The 22,991-nt window shown below is 42.1% G+C and overlaps 1 protein-coding gene across 1 annotated transcript; it reads right to left on the reverse strand.

Moving 5' to 3' along the window:
• Positions 1 to 473: 473 nt before the first annotated feature.
• Positions 474 to 17,760, reverse strand: TIPRL (TOR signaling pathway regulator). Its single transcript, XM_016202370.2, has 7 exons — positions 17,594 to 17,760; positions 13,133 to 13,312; positions 12,355 to 12,454; positions 10,841 to 10,972; positions 6,291 to 6,386; positions 3,603 to 3,665; positions 474 to 2,665 (listed from the first exon to the last, which is right to left on the reverse strand). Exons 1-7 carry the CDS (start codon positions 17,695 to 17,697, stop codon positions 2,522 to 2,524), a joined length of 819 nt encoding a protein of 272 aa, XP_016057856.1. The 5' UTR covers positions 17,698 to 17,760; the 3' UTR covers positions 474 to 2,521.
• Positions 17,761 to 22,991: the final 5,231 nt, after the last annotated feature.

Raw genomic sequence — 22,991 nt, forward strand, 5'->3', positions numbered from 1 at the left:
CCCGAAGAACGCTGTAATTCTGTAGCTTACCCCGACTTTTCTCCTTGTTAAATTAGGAGTGGCATTCTTCTGAGGCTTTCTACATTCTCTTCAGGAGCAGACCCTCTACTAACAGCGATTTGTTATTCCCTTAAATCAGTGTTATTTCCATTATTACACTTATAAAATTTGTAATTATTTTTACTTTGTCTCCTCCATTAGACTTTAACCCCATGAAGACATAAACTCTGTCTCTTCATCACTGCAGTCCCTTCTAGCACCATAAGGGACACACAGTACTCAAAACGCAATGAAATACCCCACACACAGAAAACGCTGGCAGGCTGTGACATCCAGAGTCCCGGGGGAAGAAGGGAGGGAGGAAGAAGAACCCAAAAGCTAACCTAGGAGTATATTCAGATTATCATTTATAACCCATGGGAGATTCTGGCCACGATGACCAAATTCAGAACATAAAGCACAAACAAGAAAGGTATACCAAACCACTCTTTATTTAAGCTTCAAGGAAAATGGAAGTAAATGAAATAGCAGAACAGATTCATAATTCCTTATTGTTTATTCTCCTCTTACAAAAAGACACTTGGGCAAATGAGTACAGAGCGGTCTATGTCTTATTTAGCGACAGGCAAATACAGGTTTTCTTGGTGTTCTCCGCAGGAATGAACTCATGAATTTTCAGAAGTACATTCTCCTATGCACCACCCACCTTCTACAAAAAAGTCAGTTCTTTTAATTCCCTAAAGTGTTTAACAGTGGAGCAAAATAAGCAATCTAAGGCTGACTCAAGGACCAAGACATCTGAATCAGGTTTTAAAATATATATATATTATATTGCCCAGACTAATGAATATTATTACAGGTTTTTCATTTCTTATCATTTGTATGAATAAAGAAAGTCCATTATATTCAAATCGGCATGGCAAATAAAACAGAAAGCTAAGTACAATATGTATACTTTCCTGGCCTAAGAGAAAACATTAAATACAGGTATATTTAATACACAATGAACATGCCATGTCTTTTTGTAAAGTCAACAAAATCCTGATTTCTTATGTTACAGGTGATGCAATAGACAGTAAACAAATACCAAAACCATTTGAGACCAAACTTAGCTAATACAATTAGCTAAACAACAATACACACAACAGTGCACCAGAGTTCTAGCAATGAATGAATATCCAATTGTTCACTAAAACGTATCATCAAGCTAATACCTGAAGAGCTTTGCTAATACTTTATATTTTTATTTAATGATTTTTCTATCAAGTGGAAATATGTACAATAGTTATTTCAAAGCAGGAAAAAAGGGGGTGATATTTTCCCCCTGCCCTGTAAAAAATTCGTTTTAAAAATCCATTTCAAGTAATTCCTTCCTTGGTGCTTTATAACCACTTTCCATTGAGGAAGATCGTTAGAAAGGTAGAAAAGCATGTACAGTGCTTAACAGGTCATCATCAAAATAACCAAGTGGACTATGAATTTACTTTTGAGTACTTTCTGGACTACCCAGGTCTTAAATACTAATTACATTTTACTAGATTCCCTGTAATGCTAACAACATGAATCTTAAAATCGAACAGCTGGCTTTGATATTTAAAAATACACACCCTCCTCCGCCACAGCTACCTCTCAGATATTTTAAGCAGAAAATTAATCTGGTTGTTTAGGGGTTGATGTAATATGTGTTAACGCCAGTCCATATTAACTCTTCAAACTTTTGGGACCAATAATTCAATGGATTTACTCACTCTGAGGCTGCATGGAAGATGGAAGCAGGAAGTGTCAGTACAAGTAGAAACACGTAGGAAATAGCACCGAAGATGCAGAAAAAACAGCTCTGCATTCTGCTATCAGTGACAAACCAGGCTTGTGTGTTTCCATGGGCACAGCAGCTTGCATTCTCCAAAACACTAGTTATTTGGTCCTGTGTCTGAAACTTTCTTTAAAGTTTCTTTAAAGAGCCAATTTAAATTGGGGGGGGAGGGAGGGAAGTATATATATATTTCTTTAATTGAGGGATGAAGATTTTTAAAGTATGAGGTCAATTTCCTGGGAGGCAAGTCACAACTCTGCAGTAGTGCAAAAAAGTGACACAAGCCCAGGGTAGATGGTCAGTACATCTACGTGCATGACCAGCAAGCCCATAAGTCACAGGTGTTACGATCCAGGGATTTAAAGTGAACCTGCTCACGGGGGAAGGAAAGTGTTTCACGATGGATACAGACTATGCCCAATGCTCATGAGACATACACACATCACTACTGGTGAGGTCCCACGCTCTGACAGTTTAGAAATCCAAATTTGACGCCAGGAAACATAAATCTGGACTGTGAACTTGAAGATAGACAGTACAAACAGCAGTTGAGCAGAACCTGCCAGCAACAATCTTTTGTTTTTCCTCTTTAAGTATACAGAAAATCTGCACATAGACAAGGCAGTTAATTGTCATAATAAAAATACCCCTGTCCACACAGCCAAGGTCTCCGTCAGATTCCACGGTGAGGGTGTGGTGTGTCACATTCTATTCCACAGGCACATTTGCTTGTGAGTCTGCGGGGTTCTGATCGATTCTTTCTGGAAATGCTAGCTTCTCACAAACTGCCTCTTTGATCGGTAAATACTGTGATATTTCATTAGGTTCCGTGAAGAGGGAAGGCGGGACATTCTGGGAAACACGTAAATCACATCAGCATCCATTCATTACTGCGCTGACACTTAGAGATGTGAACATGAAGCAGGCCAGTTTTAAAACAAGTACAATGTAGCGCATAAGGAGCATTGACAGGCACTCCTGCTGCAACAGGGACCGGCTCCAGCTCGGTTACCGAGTGATCCCAGAGGTCGGAGGGATGTGGTCATTACAATGCTCCCATAAATGTCCTAAGAATTTAATACCTCTTTCTTTTTACTGAAATCTTTTTTATTTCTCTTTGAATTTAATACCTCTTAATCCAGTCCCCTTTCCCTGCTGCTACTGTACCAGGAAAGCGCCAGCCTTCATTTAGAGCCCAGTGTGTACAGTAACTTTTCTAACCCACGTATACTCTGTGCCCAGACAGAAATAAGCACAAAGGGTGAAAAAGGAATGTCAAATTTGCGGGAAGGTATCACATTTTAAGCAACTTATTACAGAATTGTAAATTCCAAGGACGCCCTTTACAAGTCCCAGGGGAGCAAAAAACAGAGAGAAATTATGCCAAAACCAAGAAGTTATGGTGCAGAATTAGCACACTGGAGGGAAAAGAGGAGACTGGGTAGGAAGAAATCACAAGGTGGAAAGGAGAAAGAACATCTAGTTGGTGCCAACCAACCAGAGGTGTGACTCAGGGTAATTCCCACCTCTGGGTCTCAGCTTTTCCAGAATAAAATGTGGAAATTAGATTGGACAATGGCTACAGTACCTAACAACTCAAACGGTTCTTGTATTTGAGGTAAGCTCACAGTTACGTCCAGTAGGAGCCATCCTATCAAGCCCTTTAAGTGAATGAATGGATTCAGGGATGCAGATTTGGGTGGATGGGTGGGACATTGGCGGGGGGGATACATATTTAAAATGAAACATAAAAATTCTGCATCTAAAAACTGATATTAAAATATCATACCATTAAATTAGCAATTCTGCTCTCTCGTGATGTATATTCTCGTAACATGTAGGTCTTGTCGGCCTAGGTTTAAAAATAGAAAAGTTGCAACAAGTTTACTTACATTTATTTCATAATCCTTTCTATTGAACAGAATGGCTTATGCTTTAGTACAAGTTGTGAGAGTGCAAGAACTCTAGTGAGACTGTCTCATTCTCCAATGAGTTTACTGCTATTTAACTCTCACCAAGAATTCTGAATTAAGTCCAATCCCTGTAAGTCTCAGTAACATCAGATACAAACATGTAAGCAAATTTAATCATTACCATGTAAGAGAAACACAAGCAAAGGTATTACCTTGAAAGTAAATATGTATATAAGTGAGATATACAAGAGACTTTCATTATTCAAATTTGGAACTACAGCTTTTCCTTAAGCTAGAATGTTATCATTTACCTATGTAACTGCGGCTACTTTTATGTACCAGAAAAAAAATTTTTTAATTTTATTCTCTCCCATTTTATAAAATTCTTGCCAAAATTGTTTATTTAAAATCACTTTTTTTGCACTTCAGTTTTTCTTATTTAAGAGTTTTTTGCCTTGGCCAGGTAGCTCAGTTGGTCGGAGAGTTGTCCCGATACGCTAAGGTTGCAAGTTCAATCTCTAGTCAGGACACAAACAAGAAACAACCAATGAATGCATAAGTAAATGGAACAACAAATCGATGTTTCTCACTCCCTCTCCCCTTCCTCTCTCTCTCTAAAATAAATAAATTTTTATTAAAAGTTTTCTTAAGTTAGGTTTTAGAACAGCAGTTTATTATAATTTGTTTTTTGAAGTACTTTTCAATAAAAGAAAACCACAAGATTAAACTCCCAAGGTTTTAATTTTTTATATCAATAAAGACATATTAGTACTCATTGTTAAAAAAAAATCCAGCCCTGGCTGGTGTACTCAGTGTTAGAGCATCAGCCAGCACACTGAAGGGTTGTAGGTTTGATTCCCGGTCAAGGGCACATACCTGGGTTGCAGGTTCAATCCCCGGCCTCGATTGCGGCACATGTGGGAGGCAACCAATTGATGTGTCTCTCTCACACTGATGTTTCTCTCTCTCCCCCCACTTCCTCCCTCCTTTCCACTCTCTCTCAAAAAAAAAAAAAAAAATCACCCGGCCAGGCGCGGCTCAGTGGTTGAGCGTCGACCTGGGATCCAGAAGATTGCGGTTCGATTCCCGGTCAGGGCACATGCCGGGGCTGTGGCTGGATCCCCAGTCGGGGGCGTGCAGGAGGCGGCCAATCAATGACTCTCTCATCATTGATGTTTCTGTCTCTCCCTCTTTCTGAAATCAATAAAGATATATTAAAAAAAAAAATGGAAAAAATATCCTCGGGTGAGGATTAACAACAACAAAAAATCCAATAACAAAGTATATAAAGTGTAAATCATCAGCATCACAGCTCCTGTAGATAACTATCCTGAACATTTAGAAATCTCTACACAAAATCTTATATACTCTTACGCACATCTTTCCAAATCAGTTAAATATAACTTCCTGTCATTAATTTTAATGGCTATACATTTTTCTACTATGTGGATGTAAAGTAAGCAACCTCGTGCCCATTTAGTGGGCATCAAGAGTCCTCCTTGCCTGTTTGGGTTATAAACATTGCCATGGATGTCCCTATACATACAACTCTAGGCAACTGCCCGATTCATATTTGTGTATTACTGTATATTAGAATCTTTTCAGGGTAATTCCACAAAAACTCAATATTACTGAGTTACAACAAACATTTTTAAAACTTAGATTTCACCCTTTCTGAAGGAAAAAAATATAACCTGTTTTTAGTATTTTGTTACCACTTTTAAAAAGAAAAAGGTCCATCATAGCCACCATATTATTTCAAGGAAAAAAAAAATCCCTAAGTGCAGGATTTGGGAAACCACCAATCCTGTCCCATACTATTGGGTTCAGATCTGTTCTGCCACCTATTAGCTGTACGATATGGGCGATATTAAAATCAGTTAGTCTTTCTTTACCTCAGTTGCGTCAGCTATGAGATAGAGATCTTATGATAGGTTGTTATGAGAGGTAACCACTACTCCGACTGCCCTAACTGATGCCAGTGGTTTCTTCTCTGATTCATCATTCCACGTGGTCACAAATGTGAAGTTAAAAACTCATTCAGAAAGGACAGGCCACTATGAAGCTACTAGAAGAATTTTTATGACTCAATTTAAGCCTCCCCTTTCCTTTTTGAAAACACTTTATCATTATTGTTTATAAGCCTTGTTAACAGTTCCTTAAGATGGAGCACAGAGCTTTCAAACTTTAGAAGAACTTTCTAAATAGGGAATAAAAAATTTCAGGAGGCCATGAATTGGTGTTTCCAGTATCAGGACATATGTAAACAATACACACTAAAAACAAAGGTAATAGTTAGGACAGAGTTTTCTTAAACACAGATAAAGCACATGCACACAATTTTAAAAATGGCACCAGCCCCCCCAATAGGGAGTGTCTCGCAGAACAAACTTTCAGCTGCCTGAACTTTTGGAGAAGATGAAATGTTTCAATAACTGTGGTCCACAGTGAATGGGAAACATGTAGAATATAAAGCATTGTTTAATCTCAGATTCTCACACAGACAATGAAACAACACGAAGAAGCCCAATATCAATTAGTACATTCATCAAAGGAGGAGATACCTCGTGGTAAAGTCTCGTGTCATTCATTCTGATAAGCACTCCATCAATTCGCAAGAAAAACCGCAACAGCAGGAAAAAGCTGGAAGGCATTACTCTCTGAAAGAAAAAAAAGTACATCAATTAATATTTTAATGAAAATTAAATATTGTTACTGTGCTAAAAGAAAAGAAAAATTTTAAAGCATGGGAGGAAGGCGAATCAGCCCATCTAGAAATCTCTAAACTAGAGGTTCTTTGTCCTAGCACCAACTGAGGCTCAAAACCTTGTGTATGTTATATTACTGAACATCCCAGTTTCAGTTTCCTACAATAAAAATGTGTTTTTTCTAGGTCAAAAGATATTTATGTTCAAAAGACAACACATACCTAAATACAGAGAAAACGATAATGTTCACTTGTAAAAAATGGTAGTACTTCTAGTGAATGGCAACACCAGTAATACCAAAATGAAAGAACAGCCTAGTTCTTTGTTGCTATTCATCTTTTATTCACTTCACATAAAATAAAGAAGAGAAACCTTAAGTGGAATGCTCTAGTTCAGAGCAACTGGTTAGGGTCTGTGTCACAATGCCAAAACCTGGTTTACCAGGTCATTATAACACGCTCCTAACATCTTTCACCTGTCGCACTCCTACAAACTTTTGTTTCCCAAGTGTAACCAGGGAAGCCAGTTAGTGGGGAGTGAAAAGGTGGGTTCTGGTAGCAAGGAGGGAGGGGTGTGGGGTCCTCAGGTCTTCAAAAGCAGTGTGTTTGATCATTTACTAAATAAATACTGCCTACTAAAGTGTCAAATTCTTACTAGGGAAGGTCTTGGATTTATATGGATGCAAAGATACAATGCCAATGTTCAAGAAGTTTATCAAAGAGGAAAACAGATCAAATGTGGTAGCTGCTATAACAGGTATGCACAAGTCCCCACAGCACTCAAAGAAAGCACCTGAGCCCGCCGACAAATGCCAGAGAAAGCAACGCCTGAGCCGACACGGAGGGAGAGCTGGGGATGGGAGTGCAGAGAGGAGGTGGCGAGTACAGAAAGACTGAGGCATGAAACAGGAGGCTATACTCAGGGAACTGCCTGTACTCCCATATAAGCACAGGGCAACATTCACCAAGAATAAAATAACAAGATAACCCAGTGACAGCAGCTTAACTGCCTACACAGTCCCCAGCCACAGGCAAGCTCTTCCCTGCACTTGACCTTTCCACACCCTGTTCCCTGGCCTGGCTGCTCTCCTGGCCAGCACCTACCGTCCTCCAGAGCTCAATGTAAATGTCACTCCTACACCGGCATTTCCCACGCTGCATGTCATTGCAGACTTCTCAGTATTCTCACAGGACTCATTAAAAATGAACAGGTTTATAACTCTATCCATTTATGTGTTTACTTGCTTAAAACCTCTATTTGACTATAGGCTCCATGATAGTGGGAATACCTGCTTCGTTCAATGCCATGTCCCTATTGCCTAGAAAAGGAGCCAGCACACAGCAGGTATCCGCCATCTCCGGGCTGAACAAAAGAGGCCAGAGGCTCTCTGCTAGAGAAAGGGCTGAGCCAGACTATACTGGGATCTGCTAACCAGCAACAGGCTGAAAGGAAGACTCACATTAACACGGGGCAGGAGGAGGCACTAACTTTGGCAATGATACGTGACAACAAGTCAATCTGAAAACACATTACCCAACAGAATGCTAGTTAAAATGTATGGGAAAGACTGATTTCTTCCAATTCAAAACTAGTTATTAACAGTCACTCGACACGACACGGAAGCAAGCTAAAGCACCATTTCTGCACTCCATGGTGGGGAGACCAGGAATTAAGGCCCGAGTTCTAGTCCAATCCTACCACAATCTACATATAGTATAAGACAGTGGCACTCCTAGGGGCGCCTGGAAACCTGTGCTGAGCAGCAATGATGAGCAGCCAGCACTAACACTCAGTAGTTCTGGACAGAGACAGCCACTGGGCCGTAGCGTAGAGGACGATCCACACAACAAAGCCCAACCCTGCATCCCACCAGACTTCCAGATATCTCACCTGGCATCCCTGTAGGTTAAAAAAACAACGGGGAATTATCTGACCTTACAATCTAATTCCATTTTACATATAAATACAAAATTTACTCAATTATCCATAAAGACAATGACTTTGTAAATCAAGGAGAGATTATACTGTTTTATTTGGAATTTTACTATTTCACCACTTTGAAAAATGCATCACCAATGGTAGTGCCAGACTGTGTCATATGAGTCACAGACTGTTAGCTGGCATCTTCAGCCTACATCTGTAACTGTCACAGCCATATGCAGAAGCACCTGGCTGCTTCATTTTTCATTTAGTTTAGTCATATGATGCACTTACATAGTGAAATACATCTCATTTTACTCCAAATCAATTTTCTTTTACAATTAGAACATTATGTTGATTTACTGGAAAGCAGTACATTATCTATGAATTCCATTTCAAGGTAGTAAACAGGAGGGAGTAAAGTATTTGGTTTAAAAAAAAATAGAGCGATGAGTCTGATGAGATGGAGAACCAGGAGCTTAGAGCAAGTCACTGAACCACCGGGACGTGAAGGACGGACCTGTCAGGCCCTCTCTCTGTAAAATCTGACAGTTCCCCAGGATTACATTTCTAACAAAGCCCCACTGCACGGCGCTGCGGAGTTCTCTGTGCCCTCCTCCATGAGAAGTCTCCTACCCCCTTAGCCTCCCACGCATTCTCGCCGACATCCCTACTTCCTAAGCCAGTCTCTGCTTCCATACAAGGAACTTCACTGGCCCATACTTACCACCGCTATGCCAGAAACTATGGCAATTATTTTATTTAGAGCAATATCTGCTACATGGTAGAAAGAAACCAACCCAGAAAGAACTCTATTTGAGTGAAATCATTCCAGCCCTAGCCGGTTTGGCTCAGCGGTTAGAGTGTCATCCTGTGGACTGAGGGTCTCAGGTTCAATTTTAGCCAAGGGCTCGATCCCTGGCCTGGGGTCCGTGTTAGTGCAGGAGGCAACCAATCGATGTGTCTCCCTCACATCGACGTTTCTCTCTCTCTCTCCCCCTTCCACTCTCTCTGAAAAGCAATGGGAAAAAAATATCGTTGGGTGAGGATTAAAAAAAAAGAAAAAGAAAATCGTTCCAGACATTCTTAACTTACAAAGTTACACAAGGTGAGAAGAAAAAACATCTCATGATGATGACATTACTCTTCGGTTTGAGACTTACTATGTACTCTGGTACACACATATTACATTTATGCCCATACCCTCTCCAACACCTTCATCCACACAAACACACGTGCTCCCCACATGCTATCCACGTGCATACCTCAGAGACATACCCAACCCACTTGGATACAAGTGCACACCCAGATATGCACACTCATAACGAACATTCAACACCACCAGTTCCGTAGGCTGGGAGACAAGTAGAAAGGTACATGACTGGATGAGTCAGAGTGAACAAATCTAAATGACAAAAGATAAACTGGGGGAGAGTTGTAGGTGAACAGGGAGTGGGGTGCTAAGAACACAGTGATCTAATGCTAGAATAAGAGATATATTGGCTCAAAGAAAACTGTGCTAATTAGTTACCCAAACTTAGATAAACTAGTCTTCTGGGGCCTCATCTATAAAATTCAGAGGCTAAATGATTCTCTAAAAATTCATTAAAATTCCAAAATCCTAGGATAATACAGAAAAACTTGATGTTAAAACAAATGTACTGCTGCTTTTGATTTACTGTTTTCATTCTTAATTATCGTTTAAGTCACAATACCCACTACCATTATGCTTCAAGAGCAAGGTTTAATGCTGGGACCTGTCTTTGACAGACCTTATGATAAGTGCTATAATGGAGGGGTTAAAAATAAAATACTTTTGGAGTATGGACAGGGATATTCAACTCTGTTGTGGAGGGCCTCACAGAGGAGGTGACATTTCAGTTGGCTCTTGAAGGATAAGGCATTTAATAAAAAATTGCACTTGAAGTTTTTCTGGGAGACCCAATTACAACCTAATAGTAAACAAATATGAGTAAACGACAATGGCCTTTTTATTATTATTTTTAGGCATGTTCCACCAACAACACTGTTAATGGAAGTAGTCTGTCCTCCAGAAGAACTGATGGTTGCTATTTCCATTTCCACTTCCATGCTGGAAACTGAAGCATAGGTCCCTGGGGCACTGAGTCCTGCCACACAGTCTCTTCATTAAGTGACATCCACCTTGCTGTCTGCATAGCCTCCCCACATCATTTTTAATTCAAAATGTGAAAGTTAAGTCATAGTTTTCATTCAAATTAAATAATAAGCAAACAACATAAAAAGTGGCCAGACAGATCTTTAAAAAATGCTTTGCTAAAGTCTTAACAATAGACTAAGATTTCATGAATTTTATAACGAACATTAGTAAGATGTACTCTAGACCCAAGTGAAACTTTATATGACATCATGTTAAAATAGTTTGATTCAAAGTGAGTCTTGTATTTCTAACCAATGGTAGAAACAGAAGAAAGAAAGCAATTTTAAACAAAAATCATAATACTCACAATTTTCACACTTAGGCTTGAAACTCCATGATCATGAAGTTCATCCTCAAACAGGAGAACTTCCTCAAAAAACTTAATCTGTTCTCTGGCTTTCAATTTCTCTGTATCTATATGATCTGTTGTAGGCACGACCTGAAAGACAAAATGTAGGAGGGAGCACATAAAAACCTTCTTGAGGCTGTGGAGACAAAGGGAAGTAGCTACGCTACTCCACAGCCTCCAGGAGGCTCTTCCTAGTCAGCCACAATCAGCACCTTCATTACTGAACTGAGTTGAAACAAGTTCCAGAAATGTCCTCACTTCTACACGATGTGGCAGAGGGCCTCCCCAATTTATAGTTTTTCAATCAAGAGCAAGGAGAGAGAACCTCAACCTACTAAGCATTATAAGAGTCTCACGAACCTTTCTCCCCATTAGACTGCAAAGGAGGGATTTTTGTTTGTTCTCTGTATACCCAGGGCTCCTAGGATTACTGCCTGGCACACAGTAAGAGCTCAAGAATGAATGAATGAATGAATGAATGAATGAATGAATGAATGAATGAATGAATGAATAGATGTTCTCCCCAAAACTGAGTTTTTGTCTTGGAAGCAGTACAGAAAAATAGTTAAAGCTTGAAATATAGGAGTGACAGCAACTGAAGACAAGAATTAAGTTCCTGCCATGAACTTCCAGCTTCCCAAGATTCTAACAATCTCTGCAGAGACAAGGAGCTCCTTAACATCACATATAATATGGGGTCTCCATTAACTACTTTTAATGTAAATAGTTACAGTGAAATCAATTTTGTTCTCAATAACAGAATGTGATATTTAGAGACTGCAGCCTAAACCAAATTTCCCTCATTCCAGTCACACTATAAGATTTCAAAGTACAGCCATGCTCCCAATATAAGACCTACCATTTCTACCTCCCTAGTGTCATTTACCATGAGGTTATCTCTCCTAAGTGGGGCTTACACAGATGCAATTTAACAGTCACATTGAGCTTCACAATCTATTGAGAGCTTTCCCACCAATTACTTCATATCAAAACTCTGCTGTCAGGTAGACATTTCTATTTACCCAAGTCACTGATGAAACTAAGACTCAGATAAACAGGTTAAGTAACTTCCCTCAGGCCATTCCAGCTCACACATGGTACTGGCAGGACAAAACTCCTATTCGCCCACATATCTGTTCAACTGTCCAACTGGAAGCTGCTGCTAGCAGGTTCTGTCTGAAGCACCTAACATTACATCAGGACAGATACATATCTGAACAGTGACAACATTAAGGCAGTTAGTTCTCCATTGCGCCCAACCACACTTTTAATTAAAACTGCTCCACTATGGCCTTCCTTTATTTCCTGCTGATAATCAATAAGCAAAACCCTCCTCACATTAGGTTTGGGAGCCTACCACACAGAAATAAGCAGATGAAAATAGACGTAAAAGATAAGCCATTACTAGAATGTTCTAATGCAAAACTGTCCAAGACAATTGGTGACTCATAAAAGCAAAAAATAACAGTTACCTTTAACTTGAGGGATTCTCCAAGTAACGTGCCCTTATAATCTGTTGTAAAGGTCCAATCATACGGTTTAATAACCTCCTTGGAGTGCTCCCCATCCGTCCTCCAAAGCAAAATGAGAGGGGTCAGATGTAGCGATGCAGGTTGCAGATCATCTGTATTCATTTGTCACACCAAACGACACTCCACAACTAATGTAAAATGCCCTGCTGATCCATATACTTGTCAGAATTCACTAACACAAAATCTTTCTTTTTCCCTCACGTTTATTGTTATTTAACTTGTCATATGCTGATGTAGTCTTTCCAGTTAGTCTCTACACTGCCTGAGGATATAGTTTAAAGGCTCATATTTCTTTGCATCCTCCAAGGCACCTAGTGCATAACAGGCAGGAAGTAAATAATTGCTGATTTGAATATCAAAGAAAATACATTTTTCTTAATTTCAAAGGTCCTCAAATTTTCAATGCAAATCAGATATTTTTCTTGACAAATAGGAACATTCAAGTACATAGCGTACTCCTCTTCACCAAAGAACTAAAGCTCAAAAAAGGAAACCCCACAGAGCTCAGCTCAAATGTCCTACAACTTAAACAAGTACTCAAGAGGTGGGGCAACTAACTTCCATGTTATAGATGAGAAAGATTACTTTTAGAGTAATCCAACTACCAAGTTTAATAATACTACTAGCCCCTCATTCTAATAAGACACACACATCAGGGCTGAATATGTCTTCCCATTCCTTTCTTCTGTTTTACCCATGCGTGCGTTCCCAGGCTTACCTGCTTTCCTGCCACTCTTCCGCACAGGCCACTTTGAGCACTCCTTGGTAGTTGTTCACACACCTTAAAGCATCTGTAGCGTTGAACTCAATCCCAAAGCCAGAGCCATGCTGTATTCTTAAAACGTTGTCTCCAAACATCATTTCAGGGAGGGATGGCATATGCAATTCATCAGCTAACCTACATGCAACCAAAGGTCGGGTAGGATTACTTGATGTCACTATTGGCACTTTGGTTTCTTTTTCATCCCTACGTTATTGAATGAGTCAATTAACATGATATATTTGTACAGTCTATAAATACTTTCATCATCCATTCTCTCTATGTATATATTCTTTTTTCTAAACCTCACCTGAGGAGATATATATATACATATCTAGAAAGAGAGGGAAAGGGAGAGAGAGCGAGAGAAACATCAATGTGAGAGAGAAACATCGACTGGTTGCCTCCCATATTGCCCCATCTAGGGATGAAAACTGCAATATGTGCCCTGACTGGGAATCGAACCTGCAACCTTTTTGGTGTACAGGATGACTGCTCCAACCAACAGAGCCACCAGACCAGGGGCTATGTATGTCTTTGTGGCACTGTATTAGGTAATGGGCTAAAAGACATAATAAACAAGTAAATAAATACATAATATATTATCAGTTAGTTATAAGTGATATAAAAAATAAAACTAATGGGTGGGGACCTATTTTAAGTAGGATGATCAGAGACTGCTTCTGAGAGTAGAATCTGAGCCTCAAAACTACCTTGTGAGCTGAGAAAGGCTGAGTTTAGGTAACTAATAACAGATTACAGAGCTGGTAAGTGATAATACCAGGCCCCCTCCATTATGCCAGCTGCTTTATCAATACTTGCACCTCACTTGGAAGCCTCATTAGAGAATGAAGTTATATTCAACACACTAGAAAGCTAGGATCACAATTAATCACAGACATGTTTTGATTAGCCTGAACAATATTTGAAATAGTTGCCAACAATGATTGAGAGATAGTTGCCAACACAATTGAGAGATTTTTGAGTAATCTGGACTTCTGGTTTCTCTTTTTTGAAAGAAAAGGAAGACCTGGGCAGCACTGGGCCTGGCAATCTATATGGCACTGGTGGGTGGAGCTGAGTAGAGGTTGCTCCTTTAACTGGGGTCCAGGCAGTTCACCAGTCCCCTCCGCCCTTTTGAAACTTGAGTTTATAATCTGTTATAGTTTTTTAAATGGAAGCTACTTACTTCTGAATAGAGTAGCTGTATGTGTAAATCACCATGCCCATGAACCATCACCTCAGTCAAAACCAGGACTTCCAATTTAGGGATGTAAGCTCAGCTTCTCAATCAAAGGCAATTATCTATGGGCTGGCAGGAACCCCTAAATTTTAGCCTGAGAACTCTGCCCAAAAGACTCATGCTGAATTGAATCATGGCCAAGTGAGCGTACTCTGACCTCTCTTTTCGTAAGTCTGAATGACAGCCAAATGAAGCAAACACCAAGGGAGGTGGCAGGTGAGGTAGAGAGGAGGAAGAGAGTGAAAATGTTAACTAACAGCAAGGGAAACAGAAAGAGGAAAGCAGAGACAGAGAAATAACAGCAACAAGAGTAGAGACTTGGATACAGTTGTTCAGGTCACAAGAACTGCTGTTCATTTTCTGAGATAATTCCTGGGTTTAATTATTTCCTCACATACTATTAAATTCCCATTACTTAAGGCAACCTAGGTCTCTGTTCCTTGTAACCTGAAAGCAGAGGTTCCATGGAAGTGAATTTTCAAGTTACCTTATAGGCCAGTTTTATTGATTTTGGAAATTTTTCAAAATGTACTATAGACTTCTCTGTATTCTTAACCAGAAAATATAAAATAGTATTTAACCTTTTCTTGATTATCAGAGATCATCACATTTAACACTCTTGTAAGACAACATGCTCAAGTTGGATTGAGATAGTCCTATGAAATATTCCAGTTACATACATAAAAGAATCACTGTCACTAACTTACACTGCTTCAAATGTTCTAAATTCAAACTATCTTAAACACTGGCCAAACACAGAGAATCTTAACACCATTTCTAACAAATAGCTATTACCATTAATAAGGCAGGGAAGTCAGGAAGCCTCTATGGGATTTAGATGCCTTAATTCACTAAAGGAAGTGTCCTTAATCCAATATTTCCCCTAATCCATTTATTTAGCACCCTAGAGGTTTTAACACCCTGGGGTAAATGCATCACAGAAAATTTTGTCACAAGGCAGGACTAAGTATACTCTGGCAGATATACTTCAGAAATAACAAAGAGATTAAAGATCTGAAATTTGATTCCCTTTAAAACTCACAATGCATCCGGCACCTCTTAGAGAGTCTGTAAGTAACATACAAGTAAGCACAATTGGAAGCTTCATATATGGCACAATTATGCATATATGGTACAATACATAACAGAGAAAGTTAGATGGAGAGGAAAGCCCTGACAGTATCTCAATCTGCGGTGGGATTAAGAGTTTTTTTTCCCTTTCTTTTCTGCATTTCCCTTATTTTTCTTAGTGAATGTGCAAGATGTTACGTTAGTTAGTTAGTTAGTTAGTTAGTTAGTTAGTTAGTTAGTTAGTTAGTTAGTTAGTTTTAACTAGGCAGCTATACATTCTTTCACGACTCTCCTCTCTTCCCTGGTCACTTCCCCTCTGCCAGTGCTCCCTAGGGTTCCATCTCATGACCTTTCCTTCTCCTCGTCTGGAAGACTTTTAGATGATTTTTATTCACTCGTAAGGCTCCAGTTATCAATTATAAGGTGATGATTCCCAAACCTGAAACCATGAACAAGACTTTTTTTTTTAAATAAAGTTTAGAGAGAGAGGGAGAGAAACATCCTTGTGAAAGCGAAACATCCATCTGCTGTCTCCTGCACATCCCCTGCCCGGGATCAAGCCTGAAACCCAGGCATGTGCCCTGGCCAGGAATGGAACCTGAAGCCTTTTTTTGGTGCAGGGACCACACCCAACTACCTGAGCAACACCTACCAGGGCCATGTACAAGTCTTTTTTAAGCTCCAAGATAAATATATCCAAATGCCTACTACATCTCCACCTTATGACCCAACACAACGTACATTTCAACTAACTGAACTCACCCTCTATCTGACACCTGCCCCGCTCCCATTTCTCACATTGTTCGATGGCAATGATGTCCATTCCAGCCAGAAATCTTGCCATCAGTATAGAGTCCTCCTCTCCCCTTCTTCCTCTTATCAACTGGCCATCAAATCAAGGGACTTAATTTTCTAAAATCTCTTCCGTCCTCTCCTCCCTAATTGGTCTCCAATCCACCCTCCATATCACCTCCTGAGAAATCTTCCAGAGCGGCGATTTTCAATCTCTTTCATCTCATGGCACATAAACTAATTACTAAAATTCTGCAGCACACCAAAAAATACATTTTTTGCCAATGTGGCAATAAAATATAGGCATAATTTTGATTCAGTCACACCCACTGCACGGCTATTGTTGTGTTGGTTGTTGTCATTTTTTTGTTTGACAATCTAAGGGAAAAGAGGGCAGTGCCCCTGACTAAACAGGCATGTATTAATGCATGTTTTAAAAATTCTTTCTGCACTGGTTGAAAATCACTGCTTCGGAAATGTACAACTGGTAATGTTGCTCCTTTGTATAAAATTACACTCGGTGGTGGTCTGACAAAATTCAACTCCTTAGCCTGTGGCATAAGAGCTCTCAGTGACATCCCTCACTCCTTACTGCCCAGCTCCAACCACAAAAGCGGTTCTTCCAACAAACCAGAGCCCTGCATCTCGCTGACCTCCCGCTTCTTCAAGATTCAGCAGCGGGCAGCACCGCGCACCCCAGCTGCCACCCTCCCTGCACGCCTCCTCGGGCCTCACACGCCAGCCCCCGCCCCTACCCATCGCCAGCTTTGTCAAGGTTCAGTTCAGGCCTCCCGCCTCCTGGACGCCTCGTCCGCCCAAAGGACCGCGCACAGCCCGCGGACACGTCTCCCCGAAACGTTATTCACACGGCATAACTGTCTCTCTCGCAAGACCGTGACTTTCTCAAGGCAAAGGCTGTCTGTCACCTGCCGTGTCTCAAGAGCCTGGCACAGCCCCTGACGGGCTAAAAACCAAGCAAACGTTATCATCCCCGTCATTAACGCCAGGAAAACAGATCGGAGCCCCCCAGGGAGGAACCGTGCCAAGGCGGCGCGGGCTCGGGCAGGTAGACCCGGGGCAGGTAGAAAGCCTCCGAAACTGCCATGCGCTGCTCCAAACGGGCCGAGTGACAGTCCCGCGGGCAGCGCCTGGCGAAGCCCAACCGAAGGACGGGAGGGGGATCCGAAGATTCACCCGGGCTGTCACTCCCGGACCTGTCCGGGACCCGCCCGCGCCCCAGCGAAGGGTGGGGGCTGCGCGGAGCCACCCGGCCTCCCCCGGCCCAGCTCCCGGCCCGCGCCCCGAAGCCTCACTTCTCCACGTCCGCCGACTTCATGATGTGGGTCTTGGTCGCCGTCAGCTTCCAGGGCCCGAAGGAGAAGTCCCGGTGGCTGCTCTGGAAGCCGTGGATCATCATGGCCGAGGCGGGGCCCGCGGGAGCCGCAGGGAGCAGGCTGGAGCGGCGGCAGCGGACACCGGTTCCCCCGCCTCGCTGCGGCCCAGCCCCCTCGGCTTCGAGCCGTTACCTTGCCCCGCCCCGCCCCTGCCGCCGACCCCGACGCTCGCCCTCCTTTCCGCCGTCTTCCCCGCCCCTTCACTTTTTGCTTCCGGGCCAGTCGCCAATGTTGCGTGACCACGTCTTACGTCATGACGCACCGGAAAAAGAGAGGAGGAGAAACAGGGGGTGAGGGGCTGGGCTTCGGTAGCATGGGGCGTGGTCAGGGTCGCACCGCCCCTCCGAACCGGCTGGATGACGTCATCTCGGGGATTTTACAGAACAGGGGACCCTAGGGCTTGGTCAGTGGCAGGAAAGGCCAGATGCAGACTGGATGGACCCACTGGGTCAAGGCAGGGGTTGGAACGACCCCAGAGGAGGCGGGCAGGAAGGAACCCAGCGAGACGGGGGGCCCCTGCGGAGAACAGCGGCGGGCGGAGTCCCTCCCGCTCGGACGGGGAAGGGAGGGAAGGGAGCGCTCCAGGCTGGGGGTCCAGCCACGGGTTTCAGGACCTAGAGCAGGACTCAGGTCGAAAAGCAGTAAGAGAGGGAGGCAGAACCCCAGCCGCTGCGAATTACTGTGGCAGGCGGGTACGGTGTCAAAGCATCAAGCCCGAGGGAAGAAAGAGGCCCATTCCTCAAGCGGAGGCTCGGTCATAGAGGAAACAGGGAAGAACTGAGTCCATGGCTGGGAGTGCTCTTTCCTTTTCTCATGGGTACGGTTAGATCAAGTCTGCCCCTAACCTAGCTTGAAAACCCTTGGGGGGGGGCAGGGCGGGCCCTCCAGATGTGCCAAGGTTGCGGTCTGATGCCTGGTCAGGGCACATAGGAGAATCAACCAATGAATGCATAAATGAGTGGAACAACACATTGATGTTTCTCTCTCTATTCCTTCCTTCCTCTCTTTCTTTCTCTAAAACCAATAAATAAATTTTAAGAAAGAAAAAAAGAAAAGAAAAACCTTTGGGGAGTCTCTGTTCCATACAACCAAAGAGCTCAATGGAAACAAGGAGCTACTTTCAACATCTTGAGTTGTCCTATCCACAGCCTTTCATCCCCCAAATATGCACATAAAATATAGAAGGGAGGCCAGGTTCTGAGGAGAGGGGGAGGAGAGAAAATAAGATAATTCAGACAGTAGGGAATTTAAAAGGTGGAGGGGCCTGCTAAGGATGAGAATATAAATATTTCAGCAGTGTAATGGGACGGGGAAAGAGGGTGTAGAAGACCCAAAGGATTTGAGGGGCTGAGAGAAGAGCAGAGTTGATTGCATCCAAATTTATTTTTAAAAAAGAAACATTGCCTACTTTCAACTTGTGGCATGACTTAGAGATAAAAGCAACCCATTAGTAAAGGAGAAATAAAAGCCAGACTTTGCAAACTCTCAGAGACTTTCAGAGGAATATATTAGCTGACTTAAGTTCCCAAACAAATATGTTTTCACAATATATAGTTTTATACATTTCCAATATGTGTATTTTTACTCATTGGTTATATTTTCTTAACAATATACATGGTGAAAAAATCCTTCCAGATCAATTGATATCACTTTGACTCTTTCTTATTTAATAATATAATCCATAGTATGCCTATTCTAGTTTATTCAACCTTTCCTCTGTGGATGGGTGCTTACTTTGCTTATACTTTTTGCCACAACAAATAATGTTGCAATATACTTTCTTGCATATGTATATTCTGTATTGGTGTTTTTATTTCCAAGGGATAGATTTCCAGGATTAGGATTTCTGGGTCAAAGGGCATAGGCTTATTTTAATTTAATAGATACTGTCAGATTGCTTTTTCAAATGGCTATATAAATACAGAGTGTGGCAAAAGTAAATTTGCAGTGGTTTGTATGGAAAATAATACAAAAACAAATAATAATACAAGAATAAACTGCTTCTTGTACTCACAACTGTAAACCTATGTTTGCCCCACCCTGTGTACACGTTTATCAGCAGTGGGTGAGAGTTCAGGACCCTAGTTCCAAATGCTGGTGTGAAGACAACCCACCTCCAGAAGCATCCAATTAGCAGGTGCTGGGAGGGACCCAGGGATCTGAATTTTTTTCAAAGCTCTCCATGTAATTTAATGTAAAGCAAGATTGACCTAGCTGCAGGGTTTACCACAAGGGAGGGTAAGGGGCAGGGATCAGGGAAGCCGTCTGATGGGACCCCGTTCTACAAACGGCCCCAAATGTAAAACTTTCCCCTTATCGCCAAATAACATATAAGTAACAGAACCACCCAACAAGACTGAAAAAAGAAAATATTAATAATTCAAACTTAATTTTATGTCTCATTATCTGTCTACCCCATTGGTAATATTTACCCTTTAATAAATTTTTGTTGTCAGCACAATTACATGGTAGGACACTGCCATCTGTAAAGGCATTTTAAATTCCATTACGTCTATAGCTTCTGTACAACATATGGCCATCATTCAAACTGCAATTGGAACAGTTCTTACAGCAATATTATATTCCTGCAAAAGTTCTATTTTTTTATATCAACCAAAAACACTTCAATGTTCTAATTTTTCTGGGTAGAGAAACTAATTATTGCATTGTATTGGATAAAAGTAGAAGTATTTACTTGGTAGAGGTAGAGAAAGAAACGTCACTAATTGATTGCCACAGGACCGGCGATCGAGCCTGCAACCCAGGCAAGTGCCCTGGACTCAAACCACACCTAAGCCCCTTCAGGCCGCGGGCTGACGCTCTAACCACTGCGCCCCCGCCAGGGGCTGGGCTGGATTGCTTCATTCCCGTCTTTCCCATTCTTCCCTCCCTCCGAATCTCTTCCAGCCCCCTTCCCTCCCGCTCTCCTGCTCCCTCCCTCTGCCAGCCTCCCTCCGTCTCCCTCCACCACCTCGGCTCCCTCCAGCCCTGAGTCTTTGCAGGGGACCCACCTCCCAGGCCCACCAGGCCTCGGCCCGGGCTGCCGCAGCGCCAGCATTGGCCACTAGGGGCCCTCTGCTCCCCTGGCCTGCGAGGAGAAAGTCTTTTATCCAAATACCGTTAGCTCTCGTGGGTATTCTCCAAAGAATATTCCCAAGTAAACCAAGGGAAAATAGAGAAAAAGAAAGGATGCTCCCAACAGCAAACAGTGGTCTCCAAGCTTAAGAGGAACCTCCCAGCTTCCCTGATGGAGCTCCCTGGAGCTAGCCCAACAAGCTAACATCATTCCCATCCCTGTCTCCAGCCCTCGGGGAGCTAAGCACAGTCTGATGCCACTTGTCTGGGCGAGTCACAGCCTTGGTTTGTGCCCTTAACTCTGCGCATAGCTGGGTTCATCTCTTTATTTGAGCCATATGGGAGCGAATTTGACTCCTGCCAGGATCCAAATTGTCACATATTCCTTTTGTGACACCCTGCAAATAGTTTTTCTCAGTTTGTTTATTCAGGACTTTGCTTAGGGTGATTTTTCATGAAATTATTCTTTTAATTGTGTAGTCAAATTTACCTTTTCTATTATTATTACTTCGGTGTATGTCGAGTTAGGAATGTTTTTCCCACTTTCAGGTTATAAAGGAGTTAATTTTGTTTTCTTGTGGAATTTATTTGGGTTTCCTTTGACATTTAGATCTCCGATACATTTGGGATTTGCCTTTTACACAAACTCTAAAATCACCGCCTGGGCACAAATTTTATTGGCTTGGGGTATGCTATTTTCTGGGAAGAGTCATAATAATGGTGAAATTATCCTAATCACTTATATTCCTATCCAGTACATTACAGTTTAAGACAGATTCCAATAATAGTAATAATAATAAAATCAATAATAGCTAACTTTAACTAGAGCTAAGTTCTAGGCGTTTGACAAGCATTATGTCATTTAATCCTAATAATTACTGTTAAAAAACAAAATTCAACTGAGTAAATTCGAAGATCTAATTGGCTTTATTAAGTGATTTGTGAACCAGGCAGCTACTAGAAGGGCATCGTGAGGGGTTGTACATGATGAAAGAGTTGTATAGGAAGATGATTGGGGCAAGGGAGCTATTAACAAAGAAAAGAAGGATTATTTGGGGGCCAGGACATCTTTTCTTTGTGGGAAGAGAAAGGGATTTTGTCATTCGGGTTGCCTCTTCTTTCTATGGGGGATGGAGAGGGCCCATGTGACAGATTGCCTTGCTGGTGGTTGGCCTGAGAGTTCCAGACTGGTTGATGAAGACTATGTTTCTGGGAGAATGTGACAGAGTCCCCTAACTTGGTAAATCCGACACCATGAGTGGCACTGATCACAGCAATGAGATTTTCCAAAATGATGAACAACTCTTGGTGAAGTTTAAACAAACCAAAGCACACGTTTCCCTAAGTGTGCACAGTAACGGCATTCCTGGGCAACCTGGTGCACAGCAAAACCATGCCAGAGAATTTCAGTGTTGGGGGACCCTTCAAAAGTCATGTGTGTTAATAATGTGAACAACTTTCCTAACTCAACACCATACCCAGAAGTACAGTGGTACCTCAATTTTCAAATGGAATCTGTTCCAGAAGATCGTCCGAGTTCTGAAACGTTTGAAAACCGAGGGATCCACAGCCTACAGCCGGGCCTCAGGATCTTGCCCTCAGCGGAAGCCGTGTGGCCCGTTCGCCTTCTGGGGCGTGTTCGAAACCCGAAGCATTTCCTTCCAGGTTTACAGCGTTCGTAAACCAAAATGTTCCTCAATGGAGACATTCGAAAACTGAGGCACCACTGTAATAATAATAACAGGGTAGAATTGCTTTTAGTCTTGGACTGTCCCATGTACTTCACAATGTCCGATATCCATGCCCCTACCCACTAAATGCCAGGAGTGTCCTCTAATCATTATGACAACCTCAAAGCACCCCCAGGTTTCCAAAATGTCATATTGAGAAACACTGAGTTAGATGCTTTCTGTTCCAAGTAACAGAAATAAACCCTTAATAGACAGATATTTATTGTCCAAGAGAACAACTTCAGGGAAGGTGTCATCCAGGACCACACAGTTTAGCCAGCACCTGATTTCTCCTATTTCTCACCCCGCCTTTCTGTACTCTGCTTCCTAAATTTTGGTTCCACCCAGTATTCTCAGCCCTTGAGGCTTTGTTCTGACCAGTCTCCTTGAACCAACCATGTGGCTGAAAAGGATGGGAAATGCCGACATTCCCAGCCCACCCGTGGAACTGGGGGGAGGTCAGTGCTGTGCAAACATGATGGCTGACCCCCAGAGGGAAACAATGTTTCCAA

Source organism: Miniopterus natalensis, chromosome 19 (assembly GCF_054644295.1).
Source record: "Miniopterus natalensis isolate mMinNat1 chromosome 19, mMinNat1.hap1, whole genome shotgun sequence".
NCBI lineage: Eukaryota > Metazoa > Chordata > Mammalia > Chiroptera > Miniopteridae > Miniopterus > Miniopterus natalensis.

What these genes read in the sequence shown, in the direction of transcription:
- TIPRL (XM_016202370.2), bottom strand. Translation starts at nt 17,697, where the DNA reads ATGATGATCCACGGCTTCCAGAGCAGCCACCGGGACTTCTCCTTCGGG. An exon ending in AAGTCGGCGGACGTGGAGAA is followed by an intron (nt 13,313 to 17,593) that starts GTGAGGCTTCGG and finishes GGTTGCATGTAG; the next exon opens with GTTAGCTGATGAATTGCATA. An exon ending in ACACGAGACTTTACCACGAG is followed by an intron (nt 3,666 to 6,290) that starts GTATCTCCTCCT and finishes TTTTAAACCTAG; the next exon opens with GCCGACAAGACCTACATGTT.